This window comes from Rhipicephalus microplus, chromosome 1 (genome assembly GCF_043290135.1).
Source record: "Rhipicephalus microplus isolate Deutch F79 chromosome 1, USDA_Rmic, whole genome shotgun sequence".
Classification (NCBI taxonomy): Eukaryota; Metazoa; Arthropoda; class Arachnida; order Ixodida; family Ixodidae; genus Rhipicephalus; species Rhipicephalus microplus.
This window is the reverse complement of record NC_134700.1, coordinates 52,705,019-52,732,983: the sequence shown is the minus strand read 5'-3', so window position 1 is coordinate 52,732,983 and position 27,965 is coordinate 52,705,019. Positions and strand designations below refer to the sequence as shown.

General features: G+C 44.6%; 1 protein-coding gene across 8 annotated transcripts in view; it reads right to left on the bottom strand.

Annotated features, from left to right (window-relative positions):
- The window catches only part of LOC119177780 (putative thiopurine S-methyltransferase), a 428,663-nt gene that overhangs the window by 169,674 nt on the left and 231,024 nt on the right, over positions 1–27,965 (bottom strand). The window contains exons 5-8 of one of the 8 annotated variants that reach the window (XM_075868574.1): positions 9,677–9,739; positions 7,439–7,527; positions 4,134–4,293; positions 3,705–4,036 (exon numbers count right to left, since the gene is read on the bottom strand). The exons of the other annotated variants lie outside the window; for them this stretch is intronic. Of the exons in view, the coding sequence (XP_075724689.1) occupies positions 3,774–4,036; positions 4,134–4,293; positions 7,439–7,527; positions 9,677–9,739 (575 nt within the window). The 3' untranslated portion in view covers positions 3,705–3,773. Of the gene's footprint in view, positions 1–3,704; positions 4,037–4,133; positions 4,294–7,438; positions 7,528–9,676; positions 9,740–27,965 lie in introns of those variants that run through there. 8 annotated transcript variants of the gene reach the window in all.

Genomic DNA, 27,965 nt, shown 5'->3' with positions numbered 1-27,965 from the left:
GTCATTGGTGTAAGGCAATCGTTCGATTTAGTGCAGCGACGTACGCTAGGGGGAGCATTGTAATAAAATCGAGTAGGCAAAATGTACGGAAGATTCATGGTTTAACAGGTTTTCCTCCAGAGCTTCGCCCACTCATCATCATTCACTTCGTGGATATGGCGGCACTTTTTTTTATCTTCAGGCATTTCCGGTTTGGCGTGGCGGAATAGTTCAGTCTTCTCTTCCGAGACGAGCATTACGTTTTCATTTGGAAGCTGCGAAAGGGTTTCAAGCATCACCTCGGCCCCCTCCTTGCGAATGACGTTTGTTAATGAAGCGAGAAACCTGGTCCGGATTATAACCCACGTTGCGAGGGTTGACTGTTGGTTCTCAAACCAGGTACGAGCGGTGCCCTGCAAGGCAAAAATCATGTCTTCGCTGGTCCATGTATCTAAAACAGCGACTCGGTCATTGCTTCAAGCCAAACGCTCCGGGAAGCGCTGAGCCTTAGAAGGTGAGTGGCTTTTCGAGTTGCCGGAGACGGATCGATGCAGGTGGCATGGCCGCTGTCGTCGTCGCTTTGGTCGATGTTTTCTGACCTTACTCAGACATTGTTGCAGGGCCCCTTTAGTGGCTTGTTTTTGTTTGTTAACATAATATTGTTCTGAACAGACAATGATGGTGACGTGAGCCATTAGGCAAAACAGGGGTGCTTCACACTCGCCGTCACAGCTACTGGTGGCGCTAACGACACTTCCCTTTTAACACACTTTCTTAACTCCTAAAGTGGACAAGGGTGTAGAAACTAGTGTTGGTGAGTTGGTGGACCACCGGAGGTATTACTCGAAAGCCACAGGTTTGGTTCCTTTCTAGGGCAAGCTATATATTCTTCCACTTCTCATTCTGTAAATTTACAATGCACTTACTGCTAAAAGCATTCTCTATAATTTCTTCGCTTAGCATAATTGTGTGCCAGTTCTCATTCGTATTTATTCAAACAAAACAATTCACAGCATGTACATGGAGTGCATGATGAGTGGGGCAAAACGTCTGTCTGTCTGTCTGTCTGTCTGTCCCTAAACACCAGTGCTTTGAAAAACTCTGCGCCATCAACCTGAACTACAGGGTGAAGCCCTTTACAGAACATTATCAAGTGTTCGGCTGTTTCTTCTGCCTCTCCACACGCAACGCATACTGTGTCTACCCTTTCGTATTTGGCCCGATATGTCTTGGTTCACAGTACTGCCTAAAACACCAGAGAACTACCCCGAGTATTATCATAGATCCTTTCCTTGGCAATTTCCTGCTTAAAAGATTGATAGATCTCTAGTGCGGACTTCTTTATCACGCCCATTCTCCACATGTCAGTCTCCGTTTTCTTCACGTTCTGCTTAACCGATAGTTCTTTTTTGATTGGCCACCTGCTGTTTTCTAAGTATTTACCAGTATATTTCCTGGTTCGCTTCCTTCATTTTGTATCGACATTCTTCATGTACAACTAGCTGAAAACCTTCCTAGCCTAATGCTCCTCCCCCATTTCTCTCAATCCCTTCTCAAATTTTATGTTGCTGCTAGCTTCCCTGCGCTCAAATTATGTCCATCCCATATCACCTTATACTCCCTGATTTGGTGTATTACCGTGAGCTCCTAAAGTAAGCCTACCTATTCCACGTTGCCTAATTTCTAATCTTGCTTGAACTTCTGATCTCATGCACAAGACCGCATTGCCGAACGTCAGCTCAGGAACCATGACCCCTTTCCATATTCTTCTCACAAAATCATACCTATCGTAATTCCACAGTGGCCTATTTTTCATCACTGCTGCATTCCTGTTACCTTTTGTCGTCACGTATATTTTGTGTTCCCTCAGGTACTTGGTCCCATTGCTTATCCATACGCCCAAATATTTGTATTTATGTATTATCTCTAGCGTGACCTCCTGTATTCTAAGCTTACTACCTTCGTTGTCATTGAAAATCATGAATGCTGATTTTTCCTTACTGAATCTAAAATCGAACCTATCTCCCTCATTAACGCAGATGTCCATCAATCTCTGCAAATCTTCCTTGTTGTTGGCCATTAGCACTATATCATCTGAGTACATTAATGCTGGTAGTGCCTGATCAGTAAGTTTTCCTTGTTTGACTAAAGAGAGGTTGAAGCTCAGTCCACTTCCCTCTAATTTGGCCTCCAATCCTTGTAAGTACATCATGAATAATAAGGGTGACAAGGGACACCCCTGCCTACGCCCCCGTTTTACCTCTGCAGGCTTGGATACCTGTTTTTCCGACTTTATAATTACCTTTTTACATTTATAGATATCTTTTAAAAGATTTGTGACCACATGTTCCACGCCTAGTGTGTCCAGTATTCCTCATAATTCCTCTTGAACTACGCTGCCGTACGCTCCCTCGATATCCAGAAATGCTAGCCACAGGGGCCTGTGTTCCTTTTCTGCTATTCCGATGCACTGCGTTAGTGAGAGCAGAGTGTCTTCCAACCTCCTGTGTTTCCGAAACCCATTCTGCCGTTCCCCCAGCACCCTCTCATTCTCTATCCGTGCCTGCAGTCTTTCCTTTATAATCTGCATCGCCAGTCTGTAGATCACTGATGTCACTATTATAGGATGGTAGTTGTTTATGTCAGCTTTGTCCCAACCCTTTCCTTTATAGATCATGCTCACCCTGCTAAGTTTTCATCCATCGGGAACTTCACCATCGATTATTATTTTGCTCACTGCCGCTCTCAAAGCCAGCTTAGACTTCGGACCTAATGTCTTTATATGCGTAAGTGGAATGCCATCTGGGTGTGTTGATGTACTTCTAAGAACCCCCAGGCAGCACGCCGCCGTTGGACCAATCTTGGACCAACATCGGCTAACATCGGCACCGACGTCGGAAGTGCAACTTCTTCCAATGTCGGGCCGACGTTCAAGCCAATGATGGGCCGACGTTTTGCCGATGTTTTAGCCAGTATGCAACCAACATTGGGCCGACGAAGGCTCATCGTATTGCCGACAAAGCTGCCAATGTTCGGCCAACATTGGGCCATATTTCAGCCAATCACATGCCATTTTTACGCCGATGTTTGCTGCATGACGAATATTGGCTACAGATGTACGACCGACATTGGACCAATCCAGGGCCACATTGCAGCCAATCAAATGCCGTTATTACACCGATGTTTCCTGCACGACGAATATTGGCTACTGATTGGCTTGCCATTATGTAACCATTATTAGTAGGGAATTTTTCTTACCGGAAGATTTAAACAATATGCCTCGATGACCCGCTCTTGTAGCTTTGCAGCCCTGTATACTTGGGGCAACAGAAAATTGAATGCTGAGAACTGAAAGCAGTTACTCGATCTATTTCATCTTTTATACCTCATTCTCTTTGCTAACACTAGAAGTGTAGTTTATTTTTTTACCAATTTATCTTTTGCAATAGCGAGTGCTTTATTTGGTACTGGTATTTGGTACAGCAGATCGAAAAAAGTCGTTAGGAAGTAAATGTTGAAAGCGTATGTCCCCCACTTGCAATCCCCACATATGTCCCCCACATGGTAATCGAGAATATTCATAGTTTAGAGCATTTTTTTGTAACTAAAACATGGTGATGGTGCTTCCGAATCAGCATAAGCTAGCCGAATCAGCATAAGCTTCCGAATCAGCATAAGCTAGCCGAACCACCGACAGTCTGCAGACTATTTATTCTTTGTTTTTTTTATTCATTTGGTACAACAAAAAATGTATACATTGAAAAATATATATACACAACTAAAAAAGGCCCGCTCTACTGCAGGTCAGGTTGCGTTGGGGGCACAGTGACAGTGGTGCTGTCAAGGCCCTGGCTGCTGTGGCTGGGCAGGAAGCCAGCTGCCGCGAGCAGCCGATAATCTGCACTCTGAGAGTGGGGATCATCGGGCTGCTCCACAACAAATGCTTCTCTGAAGCGCCGCTTCCTGCCCCCACAGCGATCACCAGACCCTGGCCGCCACCTCTTAATAAAGGTGAGGGCCTCCGCCTGGTTGCACCCTGCTTTTTGGCAGATGACATCTGCATACAAGAACAGAAATACCATAGTACACATGAAGCACTGCAGTACAGAGAATACACAAGGGTACACACACATAAAACAATGAACAAGTCTAACCTGTCACTAGTCTACAGAGCCTCAGGTTCACAAAGGCCCTTTTCCCTTTTCTGCCATGAAGGCTGTACAGCACTTGCACGTCATGTGCCAATACAGCCTTCATGGCATTCACACCAATTTCTCGGAGGCCACGTCCCCCAATCTGCAGGAGGTGCTTGCGCTGTAAAAAAATGCAAGAAGCATAGATGGGGTAAACGCAACAGCACATCGAAATGTTTTCATGATAAAAATCTGCAAGAAGAGGACACTGAAAACAACAACTTGAATTTTTGGTCATCACAACATTTCATTGTTTTTTTACGCTAACTTCAACTCACTTGACCTAAAATGGTTTCCACATCAGCCCTCTCACACTCAGTGTGAGAACCTTTCAGAGTCCTTCTCTGAATGCAGTTTCGCTGTTATGAAATAAAATACAACACTGTTATAACCCTTAATAAATATTGATTCTAGCTATGAAATAGTATAATTACTTTGTACAGTGCTCAAATTCCAATACATGCTTCTTCGAGGTTACAATGTCTTTGCCTGAATGTTGACCAGGAGTAGCTTCTACAGGTGAAAAATGATAAAATATGTGGAATTCAAAAAGAAGCTTGGACATGTTTTTAATCAATGCATTGTAAGCAGAGCACAACAAGATAAATGAACATGATCAAGGCGTACTAAGAGGCAACTTTAGAGCGACCAAATCTTGGTCATAGATGAAACTGATAGAAAAATAAAGGTCGCACTAGATGGTCGCACCATTTGCTGTTTATATTTTTCTGTGATAGCCAACAAAGAGGCATGTCGCTATAGAAATCTCATCACATTAAACAAAGGTGCATTTTTCTTCGCACTGCGAAATTGGGTGCATGTTAGATTTTTAAAAAAGTAAGAAATCGGCTAACACAAGGCAGGGTGAACTGTAGCTCAAAGTAGAGAGAGCCGCAGCGGACACGAAATAGGGTGATAAATGAACAAAATTACTGAATGTCTGTTTTAAGCAGGCTATTGCTAGTCACTGCCCATCAAACACACGATGCCGTCTACATCGTCTGCTAGCTTAGGACAGTTCACTCGGACTTCACAGACTATAGTAAATACAGTCGAATCTCATTAATTCCAACACACTTAATTCGAACTGACGCTGTGGTCCTATCAAAGCTATACCGCGCTCCGAAAATGCTCTCAGCACCCCGCCCAATCCTGCCGTGGCACTTCAGACACCTCATCGCTGTGCTTGAAGAAGAAAATGAAGAAAAGGACAGAAAAGACTGCGGTGGAATGTTTGCCAAATGCCAATCTGCGACATTCCTGTGCCCCGCTTCGGCTTTTTCCGTCCCTGCCACGTAGAGACCCTTCTCCTCTTAACACTGCGCATGAAGAGAAAGAGGGAAAAAAAAGCTGTCGCAGAGAGTTGGCTCTCTCATGCCGATCTGCAACGCGCCGGTGTCACGCTTCCCTGTTTTTTGTTCCTGCTATGTAGAGACTCTTCTCTTTTCAACACCGCGCATGAAGAGAGAAAAAAAAAAGCTGCTGTGGAGTGTTTCTCTCTCGAATGCCGATCTGCTTTTCTCCAGGTGGAGACGCTCCTCCATTCTCATCATGTGCTGGCCACGCTCCGGCTGCAGCGCAGATGGTAACAGTGTAAACACAGTTGTCTTCGAAGAGTGTCAGCACTGGACATTGCCGCGCGCAACTTCTTTTGCCAGGAGAATACTGAAGCCGAAGTACAAATGCTTTGCAAACTGCACGCAAAACTTGTTGACTCGTTGCAAGGCCAACGTGTACAGACATGTATTGACTACTTTAATTAATGACGGATGTCCTGTAATTTGTGAATAAAACTTCTCCATGCACATGCATCACTGCATGGTGAGCCCTCCGCTCGTTTACCGTATTTACTCTATTCTACCGCGCCCTCGATTGTAACGCGCGCCTGATTTCCACGACAAAAAAAAAAAAACAAGACATCGGTTGCAACGCACACCCTTTTTTCTCGTTGGCCCGCTCGATCACACCACTCGCGAAAACGACTCTTTTTGAGAGCGTCTTCCGTTTAAATATGGAGTACGCGGGAAGCTTATGCCTATCTGACGTGCAACAGAGCATTGCTGTCACTCTAGTTTTACCGTGGCCCGATGTCAGTACACAAACTTGCTTTGCCCCCTTCTCCTAGACGGTTGTGGTGCCAGGCATGTCGAAGTAAAGAGGCGTGTGATTGGCATTCCTGATTTGCCCAAGCAGGTAGCCGTTGTTGTGCCGCAAGTTTAGGAGGAACCTCTGAAGACTCTGAAGCTTTTCTTCGTACTCCTCCGGCAACTTCCGGCATATGCCCGTTCGCCTTTTCTCTTCATAAAGTTCGTTAGCCAGCACCTGCTCGCTTTAAAATGGCTCTGCATTAGCCCTTTTTCTAAGGCTAACTGCATAGCCTGCACTTGGAGCAGTTCTGTCGTCACGGGCCGCTGTGCCGCTCACTGCTTAATCACATACTCGCCGAGCAGCTCTTCAATTTATGGAAACCGACCCTGCTGTGGTCCACTGAAGCCTTTGCGTGAATCTTTGCTGTCGACAATATTCTGCTTTTGTTTCCGCCAGTCCCGCACGCACGTTTCGGGAACTTCGAATGACCGCGATGCGGCCCGATTTCTGTCCGTTCCGGCACACGCGACGACTTTTCTTTTACAAGCAGCATTGTGGTGCACTCGTCGAGTTTTTGGAGTCGGCCCTACCATGCCGTCGATGCTAATGTACTACAAGATGACGAACTCCTCAGCACACGTATGAAGCTCCGCGCATGGGAAACACATAGGCAGAAATGACTGACGCGCCATGCCGACGCACGTAGGGGGCGGCCATTTTGTAAGTGGCGATGGCAATAGAATGACCATATTCATTTTTTTTTCGTACTCGATTCTAATGCACATGCGATTTATGAACTCTCTTAACCGGAAAAAAGGTGCGTGTTAGATTCAAGTAATTACGGTAACTTTCATTATTTTGAACTTCTTTTAATTTGAACAAATTTTCTGGCCTCTTTGAGTACGAATTATTCATATTCGACTGTAGTACAGTGGCTAATGAGATAACCTGACTAGTTTGTTTCCCGAAACACAGTATCTTAAAGCAGTACTAAATTTCTGCATGTTACATAGGCATATTAAAAATCAAAAAATATACACCAAAGCCGCAGCCACAGCTTTACTCTGCACAGCTGCCTTTGCTGCCTCCACTTCTCCAATTGTACCAGCAGGCAGCCGGGGAAGGTCAGAGGGGCGCTGTGCTGGCTGGGCGTGCTGAGGCACGGACAAGAGCTGTACCTTGTGCTTCAGCTGTCGCACCTCCTGCAGAACCTCTCTTTGTTGCTGCCGGATGCCAAGTTGGATCCGCAGGATCCGTAGCAATAGAGCTGAAACATACAAGAGTACATACCATATTTACTCGCACAATTTGCATCCTCACATAATTTGCTCACCAGTATAATTAGCCAGCCTGCTTTACTACAAGAAACTTTTTGCTCACATACTTTGCCCTCCCCAACCAGCCCGAGCCACCTTGCCAGCACACACACAGACACATTTGACTTCATGATGCTCTGGTCAGGCACATCTCTTGTCGAGCAGGTGAGTGCAGTCTTACACAAAATGGACTGAGTGCAAGGTCCCTTCTTCCATGAACTTTTATGCTTTCCCTAGAATATCAAACTTGAAAACTGAAACCTGTTTATGTGTAGTCCGAAATGCCTAAAGCTTTGCTTCCTATCTTCCTACCTCTTCCACGGCAAGAATGTATTCCCGAGACACAGCACAGATGTTGAACGCGTGCAAGGACCTGTCACATCAACTAGATGAGGCAGGTTTTCGCACTCATTTTTTTTTTCGGTTTCGCCATCTGGCCATTGCGTTTTTACCGTTCCTTGTGATAGGCTACAATAATTATATACGAGGCAGATTGCTGTTATAAAGCTTACCGAAGAAAACTGAAACCGTGCTACCGCTAAGCACATCAGCGTGGAGTTCTTCGACAAGCAATATTCAGTATGGGAGCCAGCAGAAGAGTGCGTTGAATAAGACTTAGCATAGAAGCTTGGGTGTGTTGGTTAGATATCGGAGGGAACACAACGCAATAGAAGACTGGTACAAGGAATGGACACACACACACATGAAGGGCGACACACACAGCACTGTGTTGGCATCGCGCTTCCTTGTCTGCATCTTACTTTACGTTGGGTTCCCGACAATTATTGGAGAGTACTTATGTTCTCTGGTATAACCCTGTCGTGGGAACTGGTTTTTGTGAGCACTGTTCAAAAGAACTTCAAGAAAATGGGGGCATTTGAACAGGCTTAGCAAACAAATGACAATCCGCTTTGAGACAGCTGTGACAGCGCCTGCAACATATATTCCCAGTTGAGCTTTTAGGCCAGCGATTCCTACTAGCTTCGCACATGACCGGATTGACAAAAAAAGTACACATAATACGCGAGTATATACCGCATTTGACTCTGTAGCTTTGATGAACCAGGCAGATACACAAATTTATCCAAAACTCCATTGATTCTGTTGCAAAATTATTCAACAAACAAATTGCGATGTTATCCATGTTACTATACGATTGTGGCACTTTACCATTGCAGCTTTCCAGGAGGCACACATAGTGCAGCGTTAGTTCATCACTCGCAGTTAATTGTATGCAGTAGGTTGCTCACAGCAACTGACTGCATGCAATGGTGAACATCTTGCATGCTTGCACCGCTGTTTCAGCATGCAGGCTGCTTCCCATACAGCTATCGATTGATGTTCACAAAATTGGGAAGATGAAGAAAGACTACAAGTGCCCTCTGGCCACCCTATACTCCAAACCTCCAGCCAACAAACAAACAAAAGAAACAGAAGTATGCAAATGAATATTATTCCTAATGCAGCTGGAATGGTGTGTAGTTTTCACCAATTCTGTGTGTTAAGTCAACATGGAGTGAGTTAACTCCATAAAGTAGCTTTTCTCATAACAGTGTTCACTCTATTGTAACACAAGGAGTGACTTCATAGCATCTAGAAGGAAAAATAGAATCTTCAGTATTTGATAGAAATGTGAGGCTCTACCTTAAAACAACAATAATCTGGAAAAAGAACTCATTACATTCAAAAAAAAAAGGTAGCACAGTTGATCCCCTTTACAAGAGACACTGGTGTAACAGACAAACGGGGATAAGAGGCACCAGTGTGCAGGCTGACATTTGGCCCATCATGCATCAGGCACTCTGTAGATGCGCCTGTGCAGCCGGGAGCCCTGCAGTCAAGCATGCCGAGCAAGACTGTTGACCACTGTACAATGACACATTGCCACAAAATTTCAAAACTTCATTTCACAGACTTCTGCAAAAGCTTCTTACACTCTTGCATAATTTTTGCACAAGCTTCTCCCATTCTTGCGTGATTTTCGTAAGAACATATAAGTGTTGGAAGTTGTATGTCCCCAAAAACTTGCACAATACAAATAGCATACATTAAAGTCTATCACTTAATACGTGCATAGTGTAACAATGAAAGGAAACTCACGCATCGTTTGCTCCGAGCCTTCCCCGTGCGGTGCCTCCTTGAGCCTTGGAGAGCACTGTACAGCTAGAGTAAAGTAGCATCAATCCAGTGTTAATGGCAGGTTAACAAGACAACAAAACTAACCCCCATATTCATAAACGCTCCCCGACTCGACTTTCACCCTTCTCTTGACAGAGTTGAGCACTGTGCCGCTGATCGTTTGAAAGCGACGCTGCGCTACTCGAGAATCACAGCAGATTATTGCTGACATGCAGCAATTTTCTCTGCTTAGAGACGGCGCTCCCATCAGCCATCTCAAGTGAAGGTGAAGCGTTGAGTGGAGGGACGTTCTAGAATACGGGGGTAAGATTGGTTGCAAGAACACTACAATAGACACACTTAATTTTTACACTTCATCTATATTGTACAGCTACACACATTCTGCATCCTTATAATGCAACATATACATACAGGCTTATAAAGTAAACACTGTAGGCTGCTCAAATAACACCTACACAAAAAAATTACGCAAAAGTGGCCATGCGCAAAGTACTTTTATTTGAAACTCACAAAACTTTTCCGGTGATGGAGAATAAATAAGACAGGTTACGCTTGGAGGCACATGAGACCTTCGCAGCTTTCATAAAGTACAAAAAACAATATGGTATGTGTGTGTGTATGTACGCATGAAGCTTCAGCCTTTACATACGGTTTCTTGAAAGAATCGACTATGAATTTTATGGCACCTGTGTCCTTCAGCGCAATTGAAAGCCTGCTGATCAGTGTGTGCAATTGTGGAATAGTTACATGGAAAATGGCGTGAAACACCTAAAATCAAATTTTTCTAGCTAGGAAATATGCAGCTGTGTATACACAACACATGCTGCAAACAGTGGGAGGTGACCACAAGAGTGATTTGAGTGTAAGCGGCAGTATTCCGCATTCTTGCACTCCGCCATTTTCAACTGTTGCCCAAAAGCAGCACCACTTCAGCGTGCTACTTTTTTTTTTACATCATAAAAAGCACGGAATACAGCGAGGATGAAAACAACATACGCAATTAAATTTTGAGCACTATTTATGGTGCGCATGATTGATTGATTGATATGTGGGGTTTAACGTCCCAAAACCACTATATGATTATGATAGACGCCGTAGTGGAGGGCTCCGGAAATTTAGACCACCTGGGGTTCTTTAACGTGCACCTAAATCTGAGAACACGGGCCTACAACATTCCCGCCTCCATCGGAAATGCAGCCGCCGCAGCCGGGATTCGAACCCGCGCCCTGCGGGTCAGCAGCCGAGTACCTTAGCCACTAGACCACCGCGGCGAGGATGGTGCGCATGAAAAAAAAAAAAATAGGCCTTTGTACTACGACGAATTCATAATTTGCCTTCACGGACCTTCTGTTAGGCTGCACCACATACAGATTTTTTGTGGCTTTCAAAAGAGATTTGAAAAAAAAATAATGATAACCGTGTTTACTCTCGTCATGAGCGCACTCACTGTCACCCTCATTTCAGTCGCCAAAATTTTGAATTTTTTTTTCTTCCACATATTAAACACACACCTTACGTTCATCCGCTGAAGTCCCACGGGCTCCCCCCCCCCCCCCCCTAGCCGCCTTCGCTCGCTGCCACGTGCCATTTTATTTTTGTTTCTATTTGTTCACGGAACATCCCCTGTCTTTTTTATTTATCTCTTGTAACATATGTGGCATTATCTTGTTCCCGAGGTGCCACAGGTGCTCTGCTATGTAGATGCACCATTAAACTAGTATTTTTGATCAACTGTGCATTTCTGATGTTTACCTTGCAAGTACGTAAAACTGGCATGCTTCTTGATCTACGATACACATGTGGCTTGTCTCACTTTGAAGGAAAAGTTAGCATACAATGGTGTAAATGCTTAGAATTTGAAATATTGAGGCAGCAGCACACCGGAGATGATCATATGGTAAAGAAACAAGTGCTGCCTTATTACTGGCAAGTTGTCACTTATATGTTCAAATAAATTTTGCGAGCTAAAAAAAGTACAAAAGCACAGCGAGGCTATGATGTGGTTCAACCTGTGGATTCGCTTCATTTATCACGCCATATGATGAAGCTTCCTTTGGTAAAACTGCTCAGATAAGAAAAAAAGTTTGCTGTCCAATACAGCAACTATACAAAGTGTGCACGTGCATCTCGCAGCGCCTTTTCGTCACTTCCGAAATGCGCCACCAACATGCCCGGGCACCAACCGAATCTATCGCCTACAACTGCCATGTTGTCTCCTCGTGCTTGCACCCGTTTAGTTTTGCCTCACGATGCAAGTTTGAGAAATTATGAGCTGCTAGTGAGGCAAGTTGATTTAGTAGTCCACGCAGAGGGAGCAGAGCTTAGGGTGTTTCTTCGCTGAAAGTTATAACCTGAAATTGAGAACGCACATTCCGATTTTCCTAAATGTACCAACGTATTTGGCTGGTGCAGATTAACAAAAGCTACTTGAAGAAACTTTGCAATATTTGCATCTTCAGGTGCAACTTCATTACGGGTAAGTGCCATAGCCAAGTATTTACCTGCAAACAGATATAGCTTACCAAGATACTGTACATACAAACTTGTCCGCAGTTAAAATCATGATGGCGAGGAAGGCGGTCAAAATCGTGATGGCGATCGCGGAGATTTGGTATTGCATTGAAACAAACTATAAAGAATAGGAAACAATATTAGTTCACTTTGAAGTATAGCCGATCGGTTCAAGTTGGGCGTCAGGATTTTCTTTAATTAGTCAATTAATTCTATACACGGTCTCTATCATTTTCAGTGACTCCACTGTACATTAGCGTACAACAAAAGCAAAATACAAAGTGAAAAGGGTGTTAAAGCATACGCGAAAAATAAAGTGATGACTGGCATTACCGCGGCACACACCACGCAAAATCGCTATCTGCCTTGTATAATATTTTCCTCGACTATTTCCACAAATTGCAATCAAAGAGGCTCAAGCTCAACATCAGCACTGTTTAAAACACTTGGGGGGGGGGGGGGGCATTGCTACTTTGGTGGCGTAGGCCGTGACAATATATTCATAATATTATATCTCTTGTAAACTTGCCTAGCTCTGCACGACTAGTTTTCGATGGGAGCAGCTGCGCTTCGCACATCCACTCTTAAAATTGCGGCTCGAGAGATTTTGAGCTTTCACTTGTTTTTGTGCCAGGCAATTTGTAGTGAAAGCAAGATAATAGGCCCTCATAGGTTGTGGCGGGCAGCCGGTGTACGCCATGGCTGGTATATGTGTCGCACATCTTGATTATCAGGTCTTGTATCGAGTGAACGAGCGAGGCCTCCCTAATCCAATGAGCTCGTTAAAGTAAGACAACAAAAAACCACAATGCTTCCACACCGTTCACAGCAACAGATGACGAGCCCCCAACAAACCGCACTGCAGCACCCGAACTGCCGTAGGTACCCAGGGAGTTACCCGGGCATGGCGGGAGAGGGCGACAACGGCAGAAGTGACATCACGAGAACACTATCTATAAAGGGGACATTTAAAGACTTTTTTCCCATTTTTAAACTTCGTGCACTGTTCTGTCACAATTTATAGCTCATAATAGTTGTATTTTGAAAAGGGCACTAATTCATAAGCCCAATGATTCAAGGATGGGTGCATTTAGGGGGCCCATTCTACGTTTTACTTATGCCCTTCAAGAACTTGCTTACAGGGCCAAAGTCCTGTTTCAGAAAGAACACGCTAGTGCGTGGCCAGCAGTCCGTCAAGCATTAGTGCTGGTGAGATTTGGAAATGCAGCGCATGAGCATCCTCATCTGCTACTTCTCTGCTCATGCTCTCGGGGCTTACTTGCGAGGCACGGTCCTTCGCACTTTTCATTTTCACACTGTAAATCAACTGATACCAACTCTGCCTTCCATTATTTAATAAACCAATATTTCATGGTCACGAGGACGAGCTTAAAATGTTTGCTACATCAGACCTGAACAGCATTTTGAGTCATCGAAACTTGCTAGTTGCAGCGAGCATTATGCGAAAAATATGATGTGCTTTACGGTGACAACTTGCAAAACACTGCAGCAACGATTAAAACCATGCATTTTTTGTGCTCGCAGGAAATCCCTGAAGCAGGAGGCACTGGGCTAGATAAATTGCGCAGCTATAATACGGATGCGCTTTCCAATGCTGTCATGCGTACAGGCGGAGAAATGGCAGACAAAACTGGGCGCACCCCGATTCTATGCGCATGCGTCCCATTCACAAGCCTCGCTGCCAGTTAGCACCACATGGCTCACTGTCCATGAGCTCGCTTGTTTCCTGTAACAGTGGACCATACGGTACACCTATTTAAAAACGAGGATAGAATGTATATAATGCAGCATCTGATGAAGCCATGACGATGTGTTGCTGATGAAATCCGGAACTCTAGTTAGTACCCTTATTGTTAACCAGCCGACCGACTAGCAAAAAGATTTGCGACTGAAATGATGGCATCTACACCTGCCCTTGAAGGGACACTAAACAAAGTTTTTGCCGCCGAGATTTTCAGCCAAAGCAAAAGATTGGGCCATGAAATTCATAGACAATAATAATTTCAAGCAGAAACTACGAAAACATACTGAATTTAATGAGCCTTTTACAAAATGCCGCGTCTAGCTCTTAGACACGGCGTTTTCTAAAAGGTCGCGACATTTATTTTTCAAGTTTTTTTTTTGTTATTCAAGACAAATCTACGGTGCATTGTTCACAGAAAACAAAATTGCCTCGGTAAGATTTCTTTGCGAGCAGCTTACTAATTTTAAGGCAGGCGCGTTGATTCGTGAACTGAAGGATGCGAGTGATCGATCTTGCCTGCTAGTGGCTTGGCGACAAAGGCTTTACCTCATGTCCTGGTGTAGCTAAGTCACGCAAATGGAGCAGAAAATGTGCATTATCATTTATTTCACCTAAATATCACACGTATGTGACTTATTGCCGGTGACAGATGATCAGGATGAAGTCGACAAGTTGCAAATCTGAACAAGAATTCACTCGAATGAAAAACCAACCTATACTCACGTGCACGGTGAAGTCGAACACGTCGTCCGTCAATGTTGTCGCTGATGCCCGAAGGAAAAGAGAAGAGGACAAGCGACGGGGTCGTCTCTTTCTATAAAGTCGGCGGAACTGCCAGAACGGCCAACACAAAAGGCATCGGGTTGACATTCCTCCATCTGGGCATCAGTCGCTCCACCAGGGCATGCAGCTGCTACTAGTTCTACTACTATCCTCTTCCCCGTGCCTACAGTGTACTAGAATAGAGGCAGTGTGCTCACAGGCGGCGGTGAGTGACCCACTTCGTGTCAACGCCGAGAGGCGGCGCGGTTCGCAGCGTCACCTGAAACTCCTTTGCGGGCCGAAGTAGAGAGCCACAGCGCAATTGTTGAAATTCCAGAAATTATGCAACGTTCGCGACATGCAATGCACGACACTTCTTTTGGGGCATCTTATCAGTGTGCAGGGCGTGAAGCAACTGACATTGTATTATTTTCCGGCCGTTTAAATGTTCAAAGTGGTTTCGCTAATGCAGCAGTCATGTCGACTGCGGTTCCGAGGTGCGAAAAACACTACGCACTTTTTTTTTCGCAATGTCAGAATTAAAATTTTGGTGTTTAACGAACCGAAGCCACACTTCCGCTATGAGGTGCGCCATAGCGTAGGGCTGCAGGTTAATTTAGATCCCTTTAGAATTTTTAACGTCAGCCGAAATGCCGACAAACGGCTTGTTTCGTTTTTCTCCTCCGTCAGGAGAACAGCCACCGCGGCTAGGATCAAACACACGTCCTTGGGTTCAACAGTACAACGCCTTAGACAGCCTCCACGCCGGGTTTTTCTTGATTACGTGCCTGCTGCAGGAATGCGCGCCCTAAACCCAAACTTTAACCACCATGACAACCACGCACGACGTTTAACATTCTAGCATCGCTGCTTCGAGACTTTAGGTGATGATTGGTGTGTGTCATGATTCTTGCTGTAAACAAGACGTAGCATCATTATTATCAACAGCCTGTTAGGTCCTGCAGGACGGAGACCTCTTTCATTGATTTACACCCGCTCCTGTCCTTCACTGCCAGAGTCCATTCCATTCATTGCCTCTGAATTTTCATATTTCGTGTATCCATCAAGTTAATGACGTAGCAAATTAAAAAGAAATGATAAAAATTCATGTAAATTGATGAAATAATGTTTATTTACAAATAAGTGATGAAAGAATTTGCACAAGAAATATTAGGGTAAAAAAAGGCTGAATAATGGCAAATCAAGACATTTACACATTGATATGCACCATTACTTGGAAGGAGTCTTTAAACAATAACAAAACGACAAGCAATGCTCGGGCTCCGCTGGAACATCATCCTATGTGAAGTCGCAGTCCTCCCCTGAATCACCAATAACAGCCCGTGGAAATTCAGTACAGTCAGTCTCGAGAACACTTCGGCTCTTTTTCTTTGCGGCTGCATGGTCATTTTCGCACATCTTCCTTTTAGCTCTCGGTTTTGGCATCTTCTTCGTGAGGTACTGCGGCAAATTTGGAAGAATCGTGGGGACGGCGTTTTCCGACAGCATCGGTTTATCACGAGGAATGCGTACCTCTTTGCCATCTATATGGTGCACGAACTCCTTGATAACGAACCTCGGTTAGAAATGCAGTTCGCAGACCGCAGAAAACTCATCCAGTTTCTTATCTGCACGGTGGAGATTTCTTTCCCACTCCTTCCGCCGTTCTTCATCACGCGGGACGCTGAACAAAGACGCCTGTGGTGCATCCTGCACACGACAGTACCCGGTTCGACAACCGGGCGCAAAACAGTAATTTCGACGGCGGTTAGGCATCTTCACGAACACATACTACACAATGATCCAAGCATAAAGCACAGAACACGCACACGGGGTACCCACGTTGATCCAATCGAACCGATCGAACTGAACTCAGCGAACCAGCCCCGTCCGCCAACACGGCCAACACGAACCAAGAGAAGTTTTTCAGGATGGATGGATGGATATGGCTGTACCCTTTAGATCGGGCGGTGGCTAGCGCCACCAAGCCGTAATACCTAATGAACCAAAAACTATATTTTTTTCCTTAAAAAAAGAAAAAAAGAAAAAAAAGGGAAAAAAGAAAAAAAAGAAAGAGTTTGAGGATTCGTACTTTGCAGTGAAGAGTTTAATTTTCACTCGTGCCTTGACTTTAGCCACCAATCAGATAACCTCCTTCTAGTTAGGTCTACCCGCTTAAAGTTTATTTTGCCCTCCCGGTCCCTAAACCCAAGTGCTTTGAAAAACTCTGCGCCATCATCCTGAACTATAGGGTGAAGCCCTTTACAGAACATTATCAAGTGTTCGGCAGTTTCTTCTTCCTCTCCACACGCACTGCATACTGTGTCTACCCCTTCGTATTTGGCCCGATATGTCTTGGTTCGCAGTACTCCCGTTCTGGCCTCAAACAGTAAAGAACTACCCCGAGTATTATCATAGATCTTTTCCTTGGCAATTTCCTGCTTAAACGTTCGATAGATCTCTAGTGCGGACTTCTTTATCATGCCCATTCTCCACATGTCAGTCTCCGTTTCCTTCACTTTCTTCTTAACCGATAGTTCTTTTTGGTTTGGCCACCTGCTGTTTTCTAAGTATTTACCAGTCAACTTCCTGGTTCGCTTCCTCCATTTTGTATCGACATTCTTCAGGTGCGTCAAGCGTCAGCGCCCCTGGTGGGCATCGTGAAAGTCGACACAGAGTGCGCTACGGCGGAGCGCCGCAAGGATAGGGCAGTGAGCACACTGCCTCTATTCTAGTACACTGTACCCGTGCCTCTTCCCGACATTGCAGTGTTGCTGCCATACTCGCGAACCTTTTTAAAAAAAAGCACGCAATCATGTATTATCGTGCGCCATACTAAACTTAAAAACAGTGCGCCGGTACATGAGATCACGAAGTGCGGTCCACGCCATCACAAGAACAATTAGAGAAATGAAACAAAGAAAACAAAAATGTATAAAATATTTTGTCTCAATACGATCCGCAATCCAGTTTCCTGCAGCGGCTTTTGGCTCTGTATGAACGGCCAAGCCAGTGCCAAGCCAAGCTTGCGTCCCTGATCAGCTGTTTGTTTCCATCGAGAATTCAACAGTGAACTGGCAATTTGTTTAGATGATATTGCTAAAGGGCTTGAAATTGAAGATTTCTCTACGTACTACTGCTGAACTTTTCCTCTCTGTTTCCTGATCACAGTGATGAGATTGAGGAGGTTACAATTTAGAAAACAGCAAGTGCAGCTCAAGCATTGCTAGTATCGCTGTTTCGGTAATAAAATGTTACAAAGATTTTGCCCCGCGACCTGCTTGCCGTGTTCGAGCACCCAGTAGAAATTTACGGGGCCGCGTTTGAAATAGTTGAATAAAATTGCAATATTACGAAAGAAAGGCTCTGAAGCAACATCGCATTTTATCAGGCTACACCTCCCACACCTAGACGAGTAAAACTCGTCGATATTATCTTGCAAAGCTGTGTATAATATTTAAGACACATTCTTTAGCCCACGATGAATTGTTCTCTCGTGTGGCTTCTCCATTTGGTACTGTCATGTTAACTTACAAAGGCAACTTTCCATATTTAGTCTCTTTAGATGTTGCAAAAGCTTGACACGTGGAGTGTATGCCATACTGATAATTCTCCTCGTAACCTGGGTCCGCCTCTTTAAACAGCGTCGCATTTTATTGTTCGCAATTGTGTTTGTTTTATACTGTAAGCGAGCTGTGTGATTTCATCAATATTCACGAGTGTTCCCTGACTATACAAACACGTGCGTCTTATTTGGTGCGGTGCACGTTTGTATGTAGCAAAAAATGTCATTTCGTCAGCGTGTGTCTGCATACACTTGCATGCCCTGCAGTACGTGTACATAATTAATGCAGTAAGGACTGCAATGCATAGCCTTGCATGGGACATATATTCCATGCACCCTCAGAGAAATGTTGTTTCTTATGAGCCTAATGTTTATCATTACATTTGTTTTTTTCGTTAAAGTTTCATCTCCATATAAAGCAGCTGTATACAGGCACGAGCTTCAGCAGCTTCCTCGTTGTTCCATTTTAAATAAAAACACCAAGCCTACCCGAATCAATGATCTGTTTGCTATCATTACTGTTATGTGTTCTACGATGTACACAAGGACAGTAGTATACAAAAAATAGAGAGGGAATTGAATGCCCTGCCTGCATGGCTGCGCCGTTTCACAAGATCAGGCGCTGCGCTGTGAAGCTTCCTACCGGCCTGCAGAAATTCAAGGGAGCGTACAATAGCGTGGTTCAAGAGGACTTGTGGGGAATACTAGACACACTGGGTGTAAAAGATGGAGTCACTAATCATTTAAAGGAAATCTATAAAACTAACAAGGTAGTTAAAAAGTGGGAAAAACAGGTATCCAAGCCCACAGTGGTGAAACGTGGACTTAGGCAGGCGTGCCCACTGTCACCCTTCTTAATTTTCTTATTCATGATGTACCAACAAGGATTAGAGGAGGCCAAATTAGAGGCAAGGGGACTTGGCTTCAACCTCTCTTTAGTCAAACAAGGAAAACTCATTGATCAGGCACTACCAGCATTAATCTACGCAGATGATATAGTGCTAATGGCCGACAACAAGGAAGATTTGCAGAGGTTGATGGACATCTGCGGTAATGAGGGAGATAGGTTAGATTTTAGATTCAGTTAGGAAAAATCAGTAGTCATGATTTTTAATGATAACAAAGGTAGTGAGCTTAGAATACAGGAAGTCACGCTAGAGATAACAGATAAATACAAATAACTGGGCGTATCGATAAGCAATGGGACCGAGTACCTGAGGGAACACAAAATATGCGTGACGACTAAAGATAACAGGAATGCAGCAGTGATGAAAAATAGGGCACTGTGGAATTACAATAGGTATAATGTTGTGAGAGGAATATGGAAAAGGGTCATGGTTCCTGGGCTGACGTTAGGCAACGCGGTCTTGTGCATGAGGTCAGAAGTTCAAGCAAGATTAGAAATTAGGCAACGTGAAATATGTAGGCTTGCTTTAGGAGCTCACGGGAATACACCAAACCAGGGAGTAGAAGGTGATATGGGATGGACATCATTTGATGGCAGGGAAGCTAGCAGCAAGATAAAATTTGAGAAGCGATTGAGAGAAATGGGGGAGGAGCGTTGGGCAATGAAGGTTTTCAGCTACTTGTACATGAAGAATGTCAATACAAAATGGAGGAAGCGAACCAGGAAATTGACTGGTAAATACTTAGAAAACAGCAGGTGGCCAAACCAGAAAGAACTATCGGTTAAAAAGGAACTGCAGGAAACGGAGACTGACATGTGGAGAATTGGCATGATTAAGAAGTCCGCACTAGAGATCTATCGAACTTTTAAGCAGGAAATTGGCAAAGAAAGAATCTATGATAATACTCAGGGTAGTTCTCTACTGTTTGAGGCCAGGACGGGAGTATTGCGAACCAAGACATATCGGGCCAAATATGAAGAGGTAGACACAATATGCAGTGCGTGCGAAGAGAAAGAAAAAACTGCCGAACACTTGACAATGCTCTGTAAAGGGCTTTACCTGATAGCTCAAAATGATGGCGCAGAGTTTTTCAAAGCACTGGTGTTTAGGGACAGGGAGGGCAAAATAGACTTCAAGCGAGTAGACTTAACTAGAAGGAGGTTATCTGATTGGTGGCTAAAGTCAAGGCACGATTGAAAATTAAACCCTTCACTTCAAAGTACCCGTCCAACTTTACTATTTAAAGGGGAAAAAATCTAGTGGTTAGTTCACTAAGCATTACGGCTAGGTGACGTTAGCCGCCGCCCGATCTAGAGGGTACGGCCACATCCATCCATCTATCCAGCCAAGAATATGCTCTCTGGCTTGTTGCTCCAGGCCTAGTCAGGTAGATTTTCTGGCCTCACCGTTGAATTGTTTGCTCGGGTTGTGGCTTGCAAACATTGCGGTTTTGGGCTTCGTATCATCTTGTTCCGTCATCATGTCCTCCAAGTGGAGGACATGTCGCAGTGTGAGGAGGGAGTACGACAAGGCGCTGATAGAATGAGCTATCGGTCTTACCAGGCAGGCGGTTGAGAGCGCACCGAGGCAGCTGACGCACACCAGCACTATCCGCTTCCTGTATAATACAGGCTAGGGAATTATAGAAACACAGAGCAGAAATCAACTCTTGTGCCTCTCTCATGCACTCACAAGGCGGAACCTGCTTCGAACACTGAGGACCGAGCTAAGCAACACCATGCGTGACGATAAATCATGGTCTCCTATTGCAATAATGATTAAGGCACGCATGCAACTTAAACCATTGTCACGCAAGATGAATTCACAACACCATCGAAGTGAACCCAAGGCACGTGCTGATTATTATGTACGGTACTAGCGCTAAATTTATGCAGACGTTTAGTTGGCACTGCAGTAGGCCTAGTTGAAGGAATGGCCACAGCTACTGCTGTGATGGAGAACGGGCTCATTAACATCTTCATGTAGATTAAAACGGCTTACCCCGAAATGCCTGGGAGTGTCACGCTATCACTAGCAGTGGTACATGCAGTTGCATATTTAACGAGAACAGAAATGGCGTACCGATTTCCAAAGCACCTATCAATACTTCCGTCAAGGCATAGCACCAAACACTTTATCGCACATTTCGGGAAACATTCCTTTTTCTCCCAATCTGGTGGCTAGGCATGACTACGCCCAAGAATAAGCATGTTATTATGTATGTCGGAGGTATTTTCATCTGATCCATGAAAAATTATTTCCCTAAACCCCTGGAAAAAAAAAGAAAATGGAATTCGCACCTGTCATCACATTGCACCCTATCACAGGAATGGGATCAGATTGGCCTGGCGCTCAATACTCCCTTACGCTTAATCAGAGCTCGGTCTGGCACCAGCTCCAGACAAAACCATTTATAATCTCCTGTCTGGCACATCTGTTTTACTCTGCTCTCTCTCAACCAGAGTGCACCATGTACCTGTGGTTTACCCCTGGTGGATCTTTTTCACTGTTTGTGAATTGCACACAAAGCCCTTACTGGTAGATCCTATTCCCAATTCTTCACTATTCTCACGGGAGGCCACTCCTTGGGCAGCTTACATCACGACATGTGTGTGTCATGATGTCAGTGCCGTCTTTTTCAGAGTCGCCGCCGTCTTTTCTCTCTCTTTTGCTCCTTCCCTGTCCTGTGTTTCTGGTGTTGCGCTGCAAACAAGTGAAGATGTTAAAGAACACCAGATGTTCAAAATTTGCCTCTCATCATTATATCGTGGTTTTGGGAATTAAAACCCCAGATATATTGAAAGAAGATGCATGAAAAGGGAAGGATAATATTGGAAACTGGCAAAAAAGGGATGGCAGACTTCTTAAGCTATGCTGCCATTGAGATTTTCAGCTGTTCACGCAATTCTCACACGTGGCTTTGATGCAGCTATGCACATATCACACAAGCATGCTGACTGTACAGTTAGTATAACTACAACCTTCATGTACCCAGCCTTCATGTACCCTCTATGACATTTCAGAATATCTGAGTTAGTGTTAGCATCAAGTTATGTTCTTCATGCTGGGGAACCAGTGTGATGAGTTACCATTTCTACAGAATGAAGCCCTGTCTACCTGGAACAAGCTGCAAGATATATAACTAAACGGCCCTTTTCAGGGCCAGTCAATCTCTGTCCGGCTTGAATGCACCAACTGATTCCCTTTATCATCAACCCTCAATAAAACTAGCAAATGTTTGTACATGTGCAAGCAGTGTCATTCAATATCTTAGGAAATGCTTGTGAAGCAATTTCAAGGAGAATTGTTTTTCTGATCTCATAGTGAGGCATTAGGAACACCTTAGTCACACCAAATGACATTATTCAATGAGAGGAACAAGAGAAATATTTCACTGGGAACTATGAAGTAAACAAAAAAACAAATGTTTTCAGATACTGCGAGATCATTTCATAAAAAAGCTCAGAAGTTGCTATGTGTGGCCACATTCAATCTGTGCAAGCATCGTGCGGTTACAAAATTCTGTACCAAACATAGGTTAAGCTTTCTGGAATAGACCGCGCTGCACAAGCTAGCTCAGTGCATGCACTTCTCTACCCTGCCAGAGAATATTTTTACCACCAGTATGTTGTAACGTGAAGTGAAATGGTGATTGCATACTAGGGCGCGTCCTGCAGGACCCCAATAAAGTTGTTTCACTTGATCGGTTGGTGTGCTGTAAGCAGAACATTTCCAAGAAAAATCGTATAGTTTGGAGGAGGACTTAAGCAAGGAAAGGTGTAGATAAAACACTGGATTCACTGGCATTATCCTCACCAAGTATAACATTGTTTTTCTGGTGAAGGTTTGTGTCTGAACAGCGAGCAGGATAAGCTGGTAAAAACATGCAAAAAGGGAAGTCTAGCACAGCAATCTGTGCAGTACTGCTCATTTCATGGAGCATTAATTTCACAGGCTTTGCTCATTGTTAGCGTTAAGCCTATATTATGTCCACTGCAGGGTGGAAGCCCAATCAATGTTTCCTGTCCTGTATGAGCCAATTTCATATTATGGCTGATAATTTCTCGATCTCATTAGAACTAATCACCTGCCACCCTCTGCTACATTTTATGTGTCCTAATATAAATTAATTGACATTACTGACCTGTCATCCATCTTTTTTTCTCATTCCCAACTAATGCATTCATTTTTGATAAACTCTGCTTTCTTCCCATGTCTTAATATTATGCTAGCCTTTTTTCATTTTTCTGAAACATTATCTTTGCTCAGAAGCTAGAAGTTATCAGAAAGAACATAACGACATTCTACCTCCTGAGCATATGGCATCATCAATACAAAAATGTAATAAAAGTGAGAAAACATCCTATCTATATAAGAGGCCCTAAAATACTGCAGGAGGCAACAAATAAACTGGTATTTGCATAAAGGCAGTGACAAAAACTTTGACTACTGTCACTTATTCTGATTCTTGGGACATCTTTTTTAGTACATCATAACACATAATTACACATTTACACAATTTACACAGAGGAATTGCCACCACGTGCATTGAGGCCACCCTTCAGAAGTCATGTGAGCACAAGGATGAGGTAAGCCTTAAAAACCAGATTAAAAGACTAAAAGATGCTGGATATCCCAACAGCACCATCACACCCGTGTGCTAAACCCTCCTGCAGAAAGTGAAGTTAAACAAAACAGGACCAAAATAAAAACAGAATGACCAAAGATCTTTGCATGCTATACCGTACGTACATAAGGTGTTTCACAATATAAAGAAAATAGCGAGCCGATATGATTTTATCTTGTTATTTGCCATCCCTTGCAAGTTTTCAAAAGTGTGTGTACTAAAAAGCAACAGGAATAGCCATTATTTCACCATTCGTCATGAGAATAGGTATACTGAATGCCAATATAATGTTGTGTATGAGATACTATTGACACGTGTAAATGTAAACATAAGACAAACTGGGTAATGCCCCAATGTTTGAGCAAGACAGCATGCTTAAAATGTTAAGAATGGCTATGGTAGTCGCATGGCCATACACTGTAAAGAATGTAAGTGCAGTTCTATGTTTCATAAAACACTGTTTTTGAAAAAAAGCAAGAACAAGAAATGAAAGAGAGACTGTGAAAGCATTTTCTTGTCAGGAAGGCCATGGATCAGTGCATCAGTATACCTCCACTCATCCATTCGGAGAGAGAGTATTCTTTTCTCAGTTAAGATTATATTATCATGGTCTCACATGTGTCGTTGTGCATGAGCACTGTTCTTGTACTCTGTAAAAAAGTGGGCGTAGTACCTTCAATAAAATTTAGTTGGCAGTCAGCGCTCTTTCCTGTCCTTTTTGTCTCTTCCTGAACTTCTCTCACTGTTACTAGAACACAACCACGATGAACCAACTTGCCCAGATTAAGCTATTGTTGACGAAAAGTCAGAGCATGAAAATACCTCAGGGGCTCAGAACCTCCTCCCTACCCGTCTAGGTACGGCCCTGGTCTATGTGTTCCGAGAGTGAAGCACTAGTGGAGCTATCTAACTACCTAACGGTGAGGAGGGTTTGTGTATACTCGAGCTTGTTTCATGACATGGTGAGAGGTGGCAGGTTGTTGAAATAATATGCTGTGTGGGAGGTCAAGATTTTGATTGAGAACGCTGTGTATGAGCCAGTGACATTAGGCGTTCAAGACTTTTTGCGATATTCACTCTAGCATAGGACCTTGGTTGGTGGTTGACGTGTGCATTTGATCACATTGTAGTCTTCCATCATAATTTTTTTGCCACTTGGCGTCGACGCTCTTGAGTTGTACCAAAGTAATTAGGCATCCAGGTACAAGTATCTTCTGTCAGTGTTTCAATAAAGAGCTGAATATGAGTAATAGCTTCCATCGATACTTCTGGCATTGGTGTGTGCACATTTCTTTTGAAGTTCTCTTGTAAAAAAGGCATTAAAGGTATGTTTTTGTGGCTTTTTAGTGTTGGCCAGAACTGCTGGTGTGTTCGAACGGCTCTTCGATTGGTTGTGGTGTTGTCTTGTTGAGGGCCACAGAGCTTTCAATCTTTTTTTATATTTGCCTTCACAGGAATGCTCTTTGCATGCTTCTTCAGTACTTTGTATTATTCCTAAAGCATTGACTTCCAGATTTTGATTGTGGTGCTTTAATCTAGTGTTCAACTTCACGCTAGCTTCATTTGCACGCAAAGCAAGAACTCAGGGGTATGGTAACTTTTGCTATGGGTTTTCCCTTCTTCAGTCTACTGTATTTTTGCCTGTGTTGTCTAAGCGCTGACAGCCTCGTGCGACAGCTTTTTTTTGTGCACTTATTGTGTGCCAATGACTTATTTGCCTCCTCAGCTAAAGACTTTTTGTATTAAAAGAGAAAGCTCTGTCTGAATTGCTTTTGTCATTTGCTGATGGTGTATCTTCAGTATCTTTTCTCAGTGTACACTATACTTGAATGGAAGAGCAGCATGACTACCTTCAGCTGTTCGCAGGCTTTTAGCTGCTGTAATACTGATTGATGCTCCTTTCTCGGGCGTTCTATTTTGGATGGTTGGCATGTCATTGCTTCTTTTAAACTTTAAAACTGCAGGTGCACCTTTTTCTGGTTACACCTGGTATATTTTTCCAGTGGTTATATATATATATTGTAGCATTGATATTTGGCACAGGCCGGAACGCCAGCTGAAGAAGAGAAGGAAGAGTGTTGTTGCTGCTCGCGCTCGCTCCGCTTGACAGCTGGTCGGTTCTACCGCTACGTTTTCCACAAAGTAAACGTCTCTTCTGCTCACCACTAAAGGTGTACTATCAAGTGGTGGAGAGTGCTGGGTACCTTTTTCCATCCTGGAACTCCGCAACCGAACTCTACCTTCGCCATCAACAATGTCCATCGACGCTGCACAGCAGACGGCTCCTACATCTCCACCTGTCCACTGTCCCGGCGTCCCGAGAGAGCGAGATCCAGACATCTTCAACGGCACCGATGAGCAGGACGTCGAGGACTGGCTCTCTTCGTTCGAACGAGTAAGCGTCAACAACAGGTGGGACGAAAACGACAAACTGGGCCGCGTCCACTTTTACCTCAGAGGAGTAGCAGAGCTCTGGCTCAACAACCACGAAGCCGAGCTTACCGACTGGGCCACTTTCAAGACCACCTTCGCGGACGTGTTTGGCCGACCGACAGTGCGCAAGCTCCGTGCAGAACAGCGCTTGCGGGATCGCGCCCAACTGTCGGGAGAGGGTTTCACGTCCTACATTGAGGACGTCGTAGGCCTCTGCCGTCGCTTTGATCCTGACATGTCGGAAACCGCCAAGGTAAAACACATTATGAAGGGCATCGAGGACGATGCCTTCCACATGCTGGTGGCTAAAGACCCGCAAACAGTTTCGGAAGTCATCCAACACTGCCAAAGTTTCGATGAGTTGCGAAAACAGCGCATTTCAACGCGACGGCCTACTTTCGACATGACCAGCACGCCAGCATTGACCGTTGGTGCAATATCTCCAGAACAGACTGTATTGACCCCGCAAATCCAGCAATTTATCCGAGAGGAAGTGGCACGCCAGTTGTCCCTTGCCCCCTTGCTTCCCAGCAATACGCATGGGCTGACCTCGTCACTGCGCCAAACCATCGAAGAGCAAGTCTGCGAGGCACTTCCCCCCACGTACCAGCCACCACCTGTGTCCGCTCCCCTGACTTACGCTGACGTCGCGCGAAGGCAGGTACATGCGCCGTCAAACGTCGTCGACCCTGCCCACCAAGCGAACGCCTTCTACGCAACACACGTACCGGCAGGCTCGCATGTTCCCATTTACCGCCGTCCTTCAACGCTTCCCAACAACCCTTGGCGTACATCGGATAACAGACCTATCTGCTATTACTGTCGTCAGCCTGGCCATGTTGAGCGGTTCTGTCGCCGGCGCGTCCCTCACTCAGGCATTATTGATGGCACCTACGGCTACGCCCCCACAGAACCACCACAGACGCTGCCGTTCCATGCAGCTTCGGACACTTCTCCGCCGAGCCGCCGCGCCTTCAACCCACGCCGATCGCCTTCCCCGCGCCGACGTTCGCCTTCACCAATGCTTCGGCGTGCACCACCTGCCCAAACGGAAAACTGACCATCGCAGTTCCGGAGGCAAGAACTGCGCCACCGTCGAACTCCACAAGGCCTCGTTCTCTACCGAATAATGAAATAACTGTCTTGATTGAAGGTATCCCCGTTCAAGCATTAATAGATACCGGAGCTGCCGTGTCTGTATTGAGTGAAGCATTGTGTCGCAAGTTAAGAAAAGTTACGATTCCGCTTTCTGGTCTCTCCCTTCGTACGGCAACAGCGCATCACGTGAACCCTTCTATGGCGTGCACGGCTCGGTTAATCATCCAGGACGTTCTGTACGTGGTTGAATTTATCGTGTTTCCGCACTGCTCACACGACGTCATATTAGGCTGGGACTTCCTTTCCACACATCATGCCGTTGTTGATTGTGCCCGGGCCGAACTAGAATTGTCATCGCTCTCCGACGACGATTATAATAAGCCTTCTATTTCTCGTGTTGTCGTCGCCGCGGAGACTGATATTCCACCTATGTCTTCTGTTATTGTACCGATCTCGTGCGACCATGCCGCTTTTTCGGACGTCATGTTCACGCCGTCAGAAGACTTCACTTCTCGAAAAAACGTTCTTCTGCCTTTTGCTCTTCTGACGGTCGAAGCCACTTGCGCAAACATTTATGCCAC